At 40.1% G+C, this 15,125-nt stretch overlaps 2 protein-coding genes across 2 annotated transcripts; both read left to right on the plus strand.

Annotated features, from left to right (window-relative positions):
- Positions 1–2,876: 2,876 nt before the first annotated feature.
- Positions 2,877–6,856, plus strand: LOC136440064 (uncharacterized). The gene is made up of 7 exons (XM_066435842.1): positions 2,877–3,067; positions 4,082–4,201; positions 4,450–4,547; positions 4,861–4,936; positions 5,532–5,690; positions 5,871–5,986; positions 6,572–6,856. Exons 1-7 carry the CDS (start codon positions 3,046–3,048, stop codon positions 6,632–6,634), a joined length of 654 nt encoding a protein of 217 aa, XP_066291939.1. The 5' UTR covers positions 2,877–3,045; the 3' UTR covers positions 6,635–6,856.
- A 3,896-nt stretch (positions 6,857–10,752) lies between these two features.
- Positions 10,753–14,220, plus strand: LOC136440065 (ependymin-related protein 1-like). Its single transcript, XM_066435843.1, has 7 exons — positions 10,753–10,887; positions 11,263–11,388; positions 11,664–11,761; positions 12,373–12,448; positions 12,711–12,872; positions 13,051–13,166; positions 13,697–14,220. Exons 1-7 carry the CDS (start codon positions 10,866–10,868, stop codon positions 13,739–13,741), a joined length of 645 nt encoding a protein of 214 aa, XP_066291940.1. The 5' UTR covers positions 10,753–10,865; the 3' UTR covers positions 13,742–14,220.
- The last annotated feature ends 905 nt before the right edge of the window (positions 14,221–15,125 follow it).

The following is a 15,125-nucleotide window of genomic DNA, read 5'->3' on the forward strand; positions in this document are numbered from 1 at the left end:
TATCATATACTACGTTTTCTGTCGGCACTCTCCACCAGACAGAGACCGAGGCATAGCACAGAAAGGTCACAATCTTCTTCACTAACCTCTGCTTGGAGAGAAATGATATATAACGTGTGTAATATTTTGCAGGGAATGTATCGAAACAAGAAGAGCCATTCGCCTCATCCATGTAGATGATAAACTATCTGGGACAAACAAAATCGTTATCTCGACACCATGACCTTGCTTAACCTTGGGCGATGCAAAATAATGACTCTGTCAGCTCATGATAATAGTTGTGTGTTTCCTGTTCATAACCGGGAAACTGCAACCTCTATTACCGATCGAAGCCTAGCGTTGGCGGTGTTCCAGTATGTACATTATACGGTGACAGGAGCACATATTGAAAGCTGATTATAATTCATTTGTGCGAGAGACAACTAAGCGGAAATCTGGCACCAAGCCGATTGTAACGCCGCCATTTTGTTTTTTCCGCCTTGCTGACAGGCGACCGTACATGGTGACAATCTTGTGCGGAATGTCGTCTGATTCTGACGTAAAGAAGTATAGGCCATTTATTTCTCATGAGTTGTCAATGAATCGTACAAAATCAAGCCTTTTATCTGTGACCCGGGGCCTTTGTATGCAGAAGAATCTCTCAGGTCGTTTAGATTTGCTTTGCAAGCTTAAAGGCTGGCAATTAACGATTGGTTCCATCGATTTACTGTCAGCAACGGTTACAAAATACCCGAATAAACTATTCAGAGTCAAGGGGAAGTTCATTCATGGTGGAGTTGGTAGGCTAGGCTCCAAATAGAGTCACAGTTCTCTTTTTGAAGCTTGTGTTTGCATGTTAACTACTTTAACAACACTCTTTTGATGTCATTATCCCAAAATAATTATAGGAACAGAATAGGGTCATACTATAATTAAAACGGTTGAGTTTTTACTGGTAACTTCTTATTGGATCTTAGTCATTTGATTACAGCCATCTTCGTCTTCGAAGGACTACTAAGACTTAGGACTATAGTTTGCCTGTTCCAGTTAGACTTGTTAACACGTACCCAGAACCATTGACTTTATTCCGAGGGACTAAAGTTGGCCAACTGACCTCCATACTGGTGGGAGGAGACACTGAAGTGATGCATAATGTGGCTCAGCTGCCACCGGGTAGAAGCAGTACTAAGCGACGGCCCAAAGTCGCGAGAGTTCTTAGGCGGAGGGGAATAACCTTTGTCTCATCTGTTCAAGCCAGAGAAGCTCTGGAGGGTATGAAGGATGTTTGTATCATCCGAGAGTCATCCTCACCCTGGGGAGTGCCCATGGTGCTAGTGAAGAAACCAGACAACAGTAGCAAACACGCACAAGGAGGAACTGACGATGGCCTTCAAGAAGATCAAGGAACACTCGACTACATCACACAAAGGACAGAAAGACGTGTGCGACAGGAAGTGTAACGGAGAGGGTTTCTCGGAAGGAGATAGAGTATGGCTGTCAGTACCTGTTGCACTCAGAGGAGTTAGTAAGGAACTGTACTCTAGGTGGCAGGGCCCATACAGGGTTGTGAAGAAAACCTCACATGTCACATACAGAAGAATCCAGCATAAGGCATCCAACAGAAGACGAGTGGTCGTGCACTTCAACAGGCTAAAACCATGTACACCACAGGTGGAAGACGGAGGACTGAACGTGTATGTATTTTAAAGCAACTTTTGCAGCGTCCTAGCGATGGAATATTACGGCAATAGCTAAGCTAGCAAAACTACTCTAAAACGAATGCTGTATGGGGAAGTACTACTATGTGCACAGTGCCATGCCCTAGGATGTACTCGGTTGACGGAGAAAGATTAGCCTGGAGTCCAGCCTTCTTAGGTTTAGTACGCTACCCAAGCTCGCTCCTCGCCAAGAAGCGTGGGTAGCGGACTAAAGCTTAGAAGGCTGGGCTCCAGGCTAGAGAAAGATAGGGAAGTACGATTCAGTGAGCAAACTAAGGTGACTTGTACGTCTACATGTATTCATCTTAAAGTATGTATAACACATCAGGGGTTCGTTTATTTGTCGAATTCAGAAAGCTAAATTATATACTTGTTGCCAAAGCTGATATTGTTTTAGATATTTGATCTTAGGAAGTCACACATCCTCACATTTGAAACTAAAAACGATCGTAACATACATAGCAAATGAAATGTAGCGTATCTGTAAATGATTGCCGTCAGTAAACGTGTATTATGCACGTATTACTTATCACATATCTAGTTGCATCTAAGCATACACAAGTAGTTGATGACTAGTCTGAAATCTTGATTGCAAAGGTCGACACGCCATGGTCTGCTGTAAATCTAGCAACATACAAACATGGACAATTGAGATGCGACCTAAGGTGTGCTGGCCAACTTGCTCTGCTGAAAGTCAGATACCCGCTTCTTTTTAGTTGAAATAAGAAGGGAATCTTCATCAAACATTTTGAAAATGTCTTCGGAGATTTTATTCCAATTCTTGGCCCGAGGAACTCGACCCACGCATCTCTGATCAGAGTTCAACATTCAACATCACTCACCTACTAGTTTTCAAATAGAAGTCGACTAAAAAAATATTAACCAGAATAATTTGAAGTTTGGTGGATATTGCTAAAACATTTCATACTACATAATAATGCCCCGAAATTTGAGATGTGGACCTTATTTCTGGGTGAGGCCGAGGACTCATTGATCACCCCTCGTACAAAACATACGAGGTCTTGTTTTCATTGGTATGTTTACCATGTGTCACAGAGTATTCAAGGCAGAACGGTTCAAACAGGTGACCTCAAACAGTCACTCCCCCTGAGTCAATGCTAAAACAAAAGACTGTGCGTTTACCAAGCGTCACAGCGTATTCAGGGCAAGGTTCAAACAGATGACGTCAGATAGTCTCACCTCCTGAGTCAGAGCTAAAAGAAAACCCGACTCTTTAGAAGCTACCAGATTTTTCAAACTTTGCGCTTAATCGATAGGGTATTAAGTATCTAGACGTACGTCACTTGCTTTATTTCACCTCACCAACTCGCCAGAACCTCCCGACACTATGTTGACCTTCGTGGCAATCGGTAAGCATGATCTTCTTGTTCTTTCCTCAAAGAACTGTAACTATGTTGTCTACTACTGGCCGGTCGCTAAGGTAAGGTCCCGTCCACAAAGGGCCGGGGTTATCGGGTTACCGGAGGCCTTCGCGGGCTCCCGTGCGCCAATGCCTGCCAGCCTGTGAATCTGTTCAACCTGCCGTCAGAGGACACATTGAAACAGTCCCGTCCATTTTTACATAGTTATCACCCTCTCCTAAACAACAGACTGTCTTCCCCATTCAGCAACCACTTTTTTGCAAGCCCAATGGGGCATTCACCCTCCCCTTAACAACCAATTAGATTGACAGCAGCTAGCAGCCATTTTGAATGAGAATTTCTGCAGGTACAGTCCCCCTATGCCTCTTTTGTTTGGACAGTGACATCCAAACAAGCAGTGGCCTATTCAAAATGAGGATTTCTCCGAGCTCGGCCATTAATTTCATTTTAATAACAGGATCAGAAACAAAATTCTGATACTCATATATATCACTATATTCCACAACAATACTAGAAACACCATTGTAAAGATACATGCAGTTGAATAACAGTTCAAATCTGTTACTGTACCTTTTTTGTGTCATCAGTTGAAATCAGTGAAGCACATAAATGCTGTGCAAAGTAAAAATCGAACTAGTTGGAATTCTGATGTAAAGAACTGAATGCACTTTTTTGGCGGTAATAGGAAGTAGGAACAGACAACTAGTACCAAGAAACATATTTAATTGCTAGATAAACACATGTTCTGATGGTCAAACAATGGCACTGCGTAAAAGCGTTAAAGCTTGAAGAAATACACAGTTTCAAATTAAGAATAACGGTTAAAAATAGGCAGAAACAGTTTGAAAGCAGGACAGTTCAAAGTTCATTTTCGAGGGTTTGTGTCGATTGCAAGCCTTTTTAAAACATACTACTCGTCAATGCCGTAGATTCATGTTGACTTAACCACGTAGAAATATGTATCTAAGTTTCATATTGTTCATATTTGTCTTTGTTTCCAAGCTTTCTTGCTAGGTGCAACGATCGCAGACCCTGTGGAGGACCCCGGTCCTTGTTGTACACCAAAGCAGTGGTCTGGCACTTTGAGTATTATTTCTGACACAGTAATCGATGGGAAACTATGTAAGTTATCTTACAATCCTTCTTGTTTTCTGAGAAAATTGGCATGCATTAAGTAGTCATTTTAGCAATAAGGTGACGTGAATAGTGAAGCAGTATTTCTAGAACTCTATTTTTTGTCAATGAGTAATTGGGGAGGGGTGTGGCTGCATGTACGAAATGATTTGACCTACGATAAACGATTTGTCAGCTGTTTTGGAAGATATGTCTCAAAGGACAACAGACTGAACTACTTTCTCTTGATTTTACAGCGACTACAAACCAGACCATGATGTACTATTATGATTACAACAACAAGAGAACAGCGACGGTGGGGGAATGGTTCAGAGTTGTGGAAGACTACAACAAGGTTCTTCTCCATTTTGTTACAATTTTGAATCCCGGAGGTGATTGACACTCGCAAGATACAAATGTGAGGCAAACACATATTACGTCACATGAAAAGATTTAAACAAATGATCTCGAATTTGTGTCAGGGACCACAATGCATCACGACTGCGCATTCGGAACCGGAAGGTGGCTCAACAATATTTGTTCGTTCGGATAGACTGGCCGCCATCTTGGATCAACATGGCGGCGCCGCGGCGATGACTATCCAATCTATTAGTTGCTACACCATGTGTTGATACAGTATTTAACCTTGTCATTTTTTATTCATATAGATGGTGGCATACACCATAGCTGCAGGCACTTGTACCACAAGGAAGTTGACGATACCTATATCGAACTGTGTACTAGGTAAGTGAATCAGAAAAGTATCAGAAATTACATCAATTTCTACTCTGAATCATGCAGTACATTAGATAATATTAGTACAGTTGAATAGGAGATGGTTATCATGAAGAAATTGTTTTTATGAGTGAAGTTTGCTATCAGATCATTTTGTATTGGTGTTTGTGCCAGCTTGGTAAATATATATGCCAACTTTTCGGTTTCTGTATGGCTAGAATGTCTGAATGTATGTCGCACTGCAGCTAGGTGGCGCTGCAGTTGGAAGAATGCGGTCCCAAACGTGACTCAGCTTGCACCCCGAACCCTTTTCACGGTTTATGTCGGGTCAAGGAGGTCGTCATGAAACGTGATGAAGAAATGGGTGTGCGTGTGTGGGGGGGTGGTGATGGTGCAAGATAAGTCACGTTTGGGACCGCATTTTCTTACTGCAGCGACATCTAGCGGCAGTGGGAAGTAAAACCAGTTAGTGTCGCCTTTGGGGGATAACCGTATGGGGAGGTCGTGATTGAAGACACCTATGGCTAACATCCAGAGTTTACAGAAAATGAAGCATAGAGATATATAGTCGTTTCTGAAAACTTTAACGTATTACTTTTCACAGCAAAAGCCACTTTCCTTGGCTCCTACCAATATGGCGGCCCGCAGGGATTCAAGGTTAACGAGTACTCTGACGAGTTCCCCCCTAACATCAAAAGAAGGAACTCCTTCACCGCTGACGGTTGTATTCCCGTTCGGGAGACCGGGTTTACCACCGGACCAAGTTAGTAAACATACTACAATTTGGTAACAATATTTCCAGACTCTGATTTACATGCTTCAACAGATGATTATTTTTAATCAATCCCTAGCAACAAATTACTCAAATCAGTAATGATATGTTTGCTATGATCCTTCAATTATTGGAAATATAGATCTAATTATGATCTTCTATACATTTCAGATGCGACTGCTTACTCTCAGGATTTCATCGACATTGTCCCATCGATTGAGGACCCTTCCGTGTTCGATGTATCCAGTCCACCGTGCCAGGTGGACACAGATCTTGATCACGCTGTGGTAAGAACATTCCCTTACTAGATAAAAATGGCTGAACATGAAAACCCCCACAAAGTCTTTCCTTCTTGGTTTTAATACACACAAGTTTCTTTGTTTTTTTTTGAAGAAGCTAAAAATTATTACAAGTTCTTTGGTGTTGTATGGATGGAGTGCTTGCACGTGACGTCACAGTCGCCATGTTGATTGGTTAAACCTGTAAGAGTCAGACCAATGAGGTGCATGTTTATAATGTGCTTGCACGTGACGTCACAGCCGCCATGTTGGTTGGTTATCCTGTAAGGGTCAGACCTGTGAGATGCATGTTTATAATGTGCTTGCACGTGACGTCACAGCCGCCATGTTGGTTGGTTAATCCTGTAAGGGTCAGACCTGTGAGATGCATGTTCATAATGTGCTTGCACGTGACGTCACAGCCGCCATGTTGGTTGATTAGACCTGGAAGAGTCAGACATATGAAATGCATGTTTATAATGTGTTAACATATGGCATCACAGCCCGAACATTATCAATTAAGATGAACAACGTTTAAAATAGTGTTTAAATGTGTTTACTTTTACTTGTTTATCTCTCCATTTTTTTTTTCAGACATTCGCCATGATAGCGAAGGTCGTAGTACCGTTCGTCCTTTATCTTGCCGGGGCATACTAGTCCCGCCAGGATACATCTTTGCTCGTTTGCCCTGATCTGGCTGAAGTGATTCGTGGAGACACAATGTATTGTAGAACATAGTTATAGATATAGAGTCACGTAGAAGCCATCAAGGGTATTGCTACCGATGTTTGCACCTAGCTGAATTTCTAGATCCTATACAGACGAATATTTGTGCCAGTTTCTTAGAGGACTCAACAACAAACGCTAAAGAATTATTGATGAATAACGGGGGGTGCCCAAATATCGGACGTTTTTTTACGCGCTGGAACTCGCGGCGCTCCATTGCTGGTTGCCAGAGAATGGTCATGTTTTAATGAATGAATTTTGAACACATTCATCTAAAGACCATACTTGGACAAAAAATGTATTCATACTGTTCATGGGCCCTTCATGCTCCGCGTTACATGCGGAAGACGCTGTGAGACATTTTCACGAATGTACCTTCTGATTTAGTGCTACGCCAGATAGTGTGCCTAACTTCCTACGCTTTGGTAATTTTGCTCTTTTCGGAAGTTAGTGATGAAGTTAGGGAAATGTAAATTAGGCTTGAAGTCTGCTATATTCTAGCTTTCTTTTGACCGGAAAATTTTGACTGTGTGCACTTCTCACGTCATGTGAGAAGGGCTATATCTAGCGCATCCCAGTTCATGTTTCCACGGGAAATAGGCTACTACGCGGCCCGACGTACGTATTGAATACGGCCCGACTTACGAAATCATTACGAATAAACGACACCGCTGACATCAACAATACTCCGTCTACTTATTGGGAAATATCTTCGCCATCTCTGTATTCAGTTTCCTTTTCATAGACGGTACCAATCACATGTTAGAGCGTAACAAAACTGTGCGTTGAATCGTTTCGCCACCATCGCGGCCCCCAAAAATGGCGGGAAAACAACGTCGTCAGACGACAGCAATGTTTACGTTGTTTTTCTTTGGTCGGTTTTCTTCTCAACAAACACTTAAAGACCCAAATTTTTAGTGTTTTATGAAGTTATTTTTCTTATGTGTATGATAGCTGTGTGACTTATGTATCTGCTTTGCACAGGTCGTATATTTAGGTGCCGGGCTGTCTAGCTACGCAGTGACCCTCTACTTAGCGCTACCATCATTATTGTCAAAATACTACTTTTCGACAAAACAAGAAATGAATATGTACACATATGTTTTGAATGTAAATGACAATCATGTGCATGAACTTGGGTTATTTACCTTCCTTATCAGCTTAGTTATTGGACACAAACACGGCGTACTTATGCAAAATAAGATCAGTAAAAAATCCGTGCGATGTTAGGGCGCGTCGATGTTCGGGCGCCCCCCGTTATACATTAAAAGTTATCAATTGCTGTCTTACAAACGATATGTCGAAAAGACAGACTCTGAGGTTCTTGCAATTATGGAAATGCCGTCGTTATATTTACTCCATCTTACCTACATAAGAGACCGCAATATGTAGAATACATCAAGGACTTAGTTTCTCCTTTTGAAACTATTACTAACGAAAAATATCGAAATCATTCAACGTTTATTTTCTTTTAAAAAGTAGTCTTCCTTTACTTGTGTGTCTTTTATCAAACTCTGTTTCATTTCTCTTAGTCAAACGATATTTAGCTTGCTTTATACCAAGATAACTAGTGATCACGCGTGCACGAAATAAACGGTTCTTTCACAGCCTTCTCAATTTGTATGAATTTTGCAGCGATTTCATATTTGCTACATCATTCTTAGCGTAAGTGTATTACGTCTTTCGTGCGAATATTGCGGTAAGTCATATTTTAACTGTTAATAACTCTGCTAGTTTATGTTTACATACGCACGAATACTCACATATTTGCTTGTATAGTATACACGAGGTGGCCATGGTTTTTGGACAATGCTGACAAATTGATTGCGAAGGTCGACATGTCATATGGTCTTCGGTAAACATATTAGGCCAAAGAGAATAATTGATGCAATTACCAAAAATAACAGTAACTTACTACAATAGTTTTCCAGTTCTTTCATTTAGTCACTGACGAAAGATAGCGGATACTGTATGAAATGTCTGTTTCAAATTTTATCCAGTTGCATGAGTAACTGTCTTTTGGTGTATCTTATTACCTAGATGTCTAACTTTCATCGACGTAACAGTTACTATAAACGCATTCGAAACAACGAGGTGATGTTTTTTGGGCACAATATCAGTCGGTCTTACTCATCTGATTATGCGTTAGCTTTCACACTTGTGACGTATTAAAATAAACAAGCAAAATTTCACATATTCTGGACTCTTACAAACTCAAAGGATTACGTTTTTACTGCATCACTTATAAATAAAGTGCATCACTCATACAATCGTTACGCAATATTAAACAAATAAAAAAAACACGTCAGATTCAACTAAATGTCTAACCAGCTTGTGAGGGGAGGGGTCAAATTTAACTTAGCTGATATAAACTTGAAGTTTAAATTCTAAACGACATTTACAGTCATTATATTCAGTTACAATGACAATATATTCAGCAAAGAATTCCGTGTTTTTTCAAACATAAGATATGGAATATGGTCAGTATCGTACGTTTATCTAAGCTCAAGTTACACTGAGAAACACTCTAGCCCATTGAGGTACTAAATATACCCAGTGCCCAAAGGAGACAGATCTAGATAACGTTGCGGTAAGGACATCACTTATTGGAACATTTGGGTGAATAAAAAGTCCCACATATAAGTCAGCAATGTCACCCTATTCTTGCTCTTTAAAAGTAGGATATTCTCTGTTTTTCTTGTTTGAATACGTTCGATATTGTTACATCTTCTTCCAACAAGTAGTATGGATGTTTCCACGTGACGTAACGGCAGCCATGTTGGTTAGTTAAGCCTAGAAGAGTCAGGCCTGTGAGACGTATGTTAATTACGTGTCTGCACGTGACTGTAATTACATGTACACATTCGATTTACCTGGCAACTGCAAAGTTTAACCAAACAACATATTTCACAACATATTTTAAACTTTGTAGTTTTGAAATAGAATCACATTTCTCTTCTTGAAGGTTGTGTTTGCAACTTTGCATGTCAGCTACTGTACTGTACAAAAGATGTAGGTTACTAACATTAAAACATTAACCTGTAGCCGGTTTATGTTTGATTTCATAGCAGCCTTTTTTCATTAAAGTTATAAATTGTAATGAGATATTGGATGCAAACGTTGACATACAATATGCTTTGGTAAAACTTGACAGTTTGTTAAGAAATTTTTTGGTGTCATTACCACAAAGTAATTATAGGGTCATACTATAATTGCAAGGATTGTGTTTTTACTGGCGAGTTATTATTGGTCATTCGATTACACGTCGCTTAGAGATAGGTGGCCCGTACACTTGTGTTGTAATGGAAAAAAACACTGACGTCATATCCAAGTAAAAGTCTTACTGGTGTGGAGGTGTGCCGATTGGTTGTAGATAAACACTGATGTCATATCCAAGTAAAGGTCTCAGCTTATGTTGCGATAGGTTAAATGGTTAGGAACAAACAAACACTGGCGTAAAATCGAAGTAAAGATGTTGCCTGCGAAGAGGGGGGGGGGGCGAATGATAAGAGAAAACACTGATGTCATATCCAAGTAAAGATCTTATCAGCTTGACAATGTGCTGTGGTAGCTTAAATGGTTAGGAACAAACAAACACTGACGTAAAATCTAAGTAAAGATCTTGCCTGTGAAGGGGGAGGGGTCGAATGATTAGAGAAAACAATGATGTCATATCCAAGTAAAGGTCTTATCAGCTGGTGCTGTGGTGGTTAAATGTTGAATGGTCAGAAACAAACAAACACTGACGTCACATCTAAGTAAAAGTCTTGCTTGTGTGTGGGGGAGGGGGGGGGGTTGAAAAGCTTACCTTACTTCATGTAATCAAATCAAATCAAATATTCAACGAGTTTAAAATATTGTTTTCCTTCATAACATATCAAGTGCAGACTACTATTTGTCAAATATAACGTATTACAGGTGCTCAGTATCACAATTGTATCGTTTATTTGAACTCAGGTAACCTTAAAAAAAAACTCTAGCCCTGCGAGTTAATGTTTACCATGTCTCATAACGTATGTAGGGCAGTGTTCAAACATATGACCTCAGACAGTCCCGTCCCCTGAGTCAGAGCTAAAACAAGAGACTGTGTAGTATTTAAAAGGCGAGACGTAAGTCTCTTGCTTCATTTCACCTCGCCAACTCAACAGAACCTCACGACAAGATGCTGACCTTCGTGGCTATCGGTAAGCATCTCCTTGTTCTTTCTTTAAGGAATCAGACTGTAACCATGTTGTCTACTATAGACATCGTATTTCAAAATCACCACTACTACTACTGCCAATCAGTCTGTCTAGTAGTAAAGACCAGGACATTGTACTGCGTAAAAACGTAAGAAATTACACAGTTTCAAGTTAAGAAAACAGTTCGAAGTATTCAGAAAATGGTTTGAAAGTACAGGACAGCTCAATGTTCATTTTCGAGGGTGTGTGCCGACTGCATGTCGTCTGCGTCTTTGTGATCATATTATTACTCGTATATGTTACAGATTCATGTTGACCTAACCACGTAGAAATATGTACCTTAGCTTCTTATAATTTATGTATTCCTTTGTTTCCAAGCTTTCTTGCTAGGTGCAACGATCGCAGCCCCTGTGGAGGACCCCAACACCAGCCCTTGCTGTACACCGAAGCAGTGGTCTGGAACCATGGGTTCTATGGTTGACTCAGTAAGCGATGGGAAACTATGTAAGATATCTTACATTCATTCCTGTGTTTCTGAAAGTTGCCAGACGAAACTGCCATGCATTTCTTGACTGGGATATTAACCCATAGACGTGAATAGATAATCGATATTTCTCGTACTCTATTTTTGTCCATAGGTAATTGGCGTGGGGTGGGTGAATGGGTGCATGGTGGATACGTACTAAATGTTTCGACCTACGATAAACGTTATGTCAGCTCTTTTGAAAGATATTTAACAAAGGGTAACGAGACTGAAATACACTCTCTTGATCTTACAGCGACGACAAACCAGACCATGATGTTCTATTATGATTACAACAACAAGAAAACAGCAACGGTGGGGAAAGGGTTCAGAGTCGTGGGAGACTACAACAAGGTTTGCTTCTCCATTTTGTTACAATTCTGAACTCTAGTTACCCTGGAGGTGATTGATACTCACAGTATATGTTCTTTATTAGAGAGAAGTTTATTGCAAGTTCATGCCCGTGGGCTAATTGCAAATACATGATAAAAACATAGGAAAAAACATACATGCGTCAGTAAACTGTGTCTGACTTTGCTGTAACAATAGGTTACTGGTACTATATACATTTGTTGGCTATATCTAAATTAGCTGGGTTTGACTTCTTTTTTGGAATCAGTGGAAGACGAAAAGTCCCACTTTTTCTAGTATTTGTGGGTTCTGTGATTTCAAGAGAAAAGTATACGAATGTGAGGCAAACACATATTACGTCACATGACAAGATTTAAACAAATAATCTCGAACTGTCAGTAGGGTGTTGAGAGTTTTTGGTGAGGCACCACAATGCATCACGACTTCAAATGCGCACTGTGAGGTCGCTTATGCTGTTCGTTCTGAAGGACTGGCCGCCATTTTGGATCTGCTACATCAACATGGCGATGACTATTCAATCTAATAGTTGTGACGCCATGTGTTAATACGATATTTATCGATGATCATAACCTTGTCTTTTTTTATTCATATAGATGGTGGCATATAACATAGCATCAGGCACGTGTACCACAAGCAAGTTGACGGAACCGATATTGAACTGTGTACCAAGTAAGTGAAAAAAGAAAAGTATCAGAGGATGGTGGGTGGTGGTGGGGGTTGGGAGTCGATACAAGACGAGTCACGTTTGGGACCGTATCTTTCTTATTTCAGCGAAATCTAGCTGCAGTGGGAAGTAAAACCAGTCAGCATTGCCCTAATGAAGGTAACCGTCGACAGGTTGTGTTTGAAGAAACCTTTGGCTAACACCCACTGTTCACGGGTATTGGAGCAAAGAGATTGCTAAAAACTAACAACATATTGCATTCCACAGCGAAAGCAATTTTCCTTGGCTCCTACCAATATGGCGGCCCGCAGGGAGTGAAGGTGAACGAGTACTCTGTTGATGCGTTCGCTCCTAACATCAAAGGAAGGATTTCCTACACCGCTGACGGCTGTATTCCCGTCCGGGAGACCGTGGTTATCACAGGAGCAAGTCAGTAAACATACTACAATTTGGTAACAATATTTCGAGACTCTGATTTACATGCTTCTACTGATGTTTGTTTCTAATCAATCTCTAGTAACAAATTACCCAAATCATAATGACATATTTGCCATGGCTAATTCTTAATTGTATTTTCTACTGACCTTGTTTCTTTTACACCATTTAGATGCGTCTGCTTACTCTCTTGATTTCATCGACATCGCCCTATCGATTAAGGACCCTTCCATTTTCGATGTACCCAGTCCGCCGTGTCCAAAGGACACAGATCTGGACAACGTTGTGGTAAGAACACTCGCTTACTAGATACATATGGTTGAACAAATCATCATTTCAGGGTGTTATCCCCCCTTTGGAGGAAGCCCTTCCTTGTCAGACTCCTGGCTTTCCTCTGTCTAGCCGTTCTTGTTTTCAATACACAAGTTTATTTTTTATTTTTTAAGAAGCTAAATATTGTTACACGTTTATCTGTCGATATGGTTGTATGGGGTGTTTGTAAGTAACGTCACAGCCGCCATGTTGGTTGGTTAATCCCTAAGAGTTAGACCAATGAGATGCATGTTTATAATGTGTTTGCACATGACGTCACAGCCACCATGTTGGTTGGTTAAACCAGGAAGAGTCAGACCAATGAGATGCATGTTTATAATGTGTTAACACATGATATCACAGCTCGAACATTATCAAGATGAACGACGTTTGAACATCTAAATGTGTTTTTTACTAGTTTATCTCGTTGTGCACTCATTCTTGTAATAGATTCACCATGGGAGTGAATGTCGCTTTACCAATTGCCCTTTATCTTATTTTTCCAGGACGTGCCAATGCCGCGAGGATCCACCTTTGCTCGTTTGCCCTGACCTGGCTGAAGAGATCCGTGGGGACCAAATGTATTGTAGAATTTAGTTTTAGATTTTGAGTCACGTAGAAACCATCAATGGTATTGCTACAGAAGTCTGCATTTATAGATCTAAATATTATACCAACAAATATTTGTGCAAATTTCGTAGATGACTAAATCACAAACGCTAAAGAATAGCTGACGAATACATATACATTACAAGTTATCAGTCGCCATCTTACAATGAAAGTATGTGTTACAAACTATATGAGTTTCTTGCAATTGCTAGAATGCCTTCGTAACGAACTATCACTAACGAACGAAAATTAGAATTATCTATAATTACATTTCTTAAATTTGTTTTCCTTTATTGAAACATTTGTGCTTCTTTTATCAAACTCTGTTTCTTATATTCTTTGCAAAACGATGTCTATTTTTCGTTTATGCCAGGATGCCTAGTGATCACAAAATAAACGTTTCTTTCCCAGCTATCTTGAATTGTATGTATTTTGTAACCATTCATTCCTAGCGTAACAGTATTACGGTTGTAGCTAAGCCGGCCGAGTCGGCTGGAAATAGTTGAAATTGGCCAAATAGCTGCAAACTGTACTGCTATAGCGGACTAATTCCACTAGCCTGTTATCCGTCTATTTGGACCATTACACTCTTTTCAGCTGCCTCTTGAGCCCGGTAGCGGCTAGCTAAGTCTTGCAAAACTACATATAAACGAAGATGTATGGGAAGTGTTATTTGTGCTGTACCATGAACTAGTCCCTATTAGACTGAGTGACAGAGAAAGATCTAAAGCAGAGGATTCCTTTTTCTGTCGAATTCAGAAGGCTAGTATTCTATCCTAAACCACTTGTTGCCAAAGCTTATATCTTTCGAGGTTATTGATCTTAGGAATTCATTCAGCCTGACATGTGAAAAATGAAACGATCGTAACATACCCATTGCAAATGCAAATAGGTTTCAACTGTAAAGAACTGCCGTCAGTAAATGTGTATGCTAATGTTTAAATACGTGTGACTTTACATAATTTATATTTGATTGTATATCATACACGAGATAGTTTATGGACTATGCTGAAATCTTGACTGCCATGGTCAACGTGTCATGGTCGTCGGCAAACATATCACCCAAAGATAATAATTTTTCATGTAATTACTAAAAAGGAACAGTTACTATAAAGTCTTTCAAAACAACGAGGTTATGTTTTACTGGTATAATATCAGTCGGTCTTACTCATCTGACTATGCCTTTGATATACTTGTGACGTATCTAAACAAACAAAAACGTCACATCCAAGAAGATCGTAGACTCTTACAAACTTAGAAGATTTCTATTTTACTGCCATGTGATCATCAGCAGATCTTAGCCATTAGTGATTCTGCATCACTTAT

This window comes from Branchiostoma lanceolatum, chromosome 8 (assembly GCF_035083965.1).
Source record: "Branchiostoma lanceolatum isolate klBraLanc5 chromosome 8, klBraLanc5.hap2, whole genome shotgun sequence".
Taxonomy (NCBI): domain Eukaryota; kingdom Metazoa; phylum Chordata; class Leptocardii; order Amphioxiformes; family Branchiostomatidae; genus Branchiostoma; species Branchiostoma lanceolatum.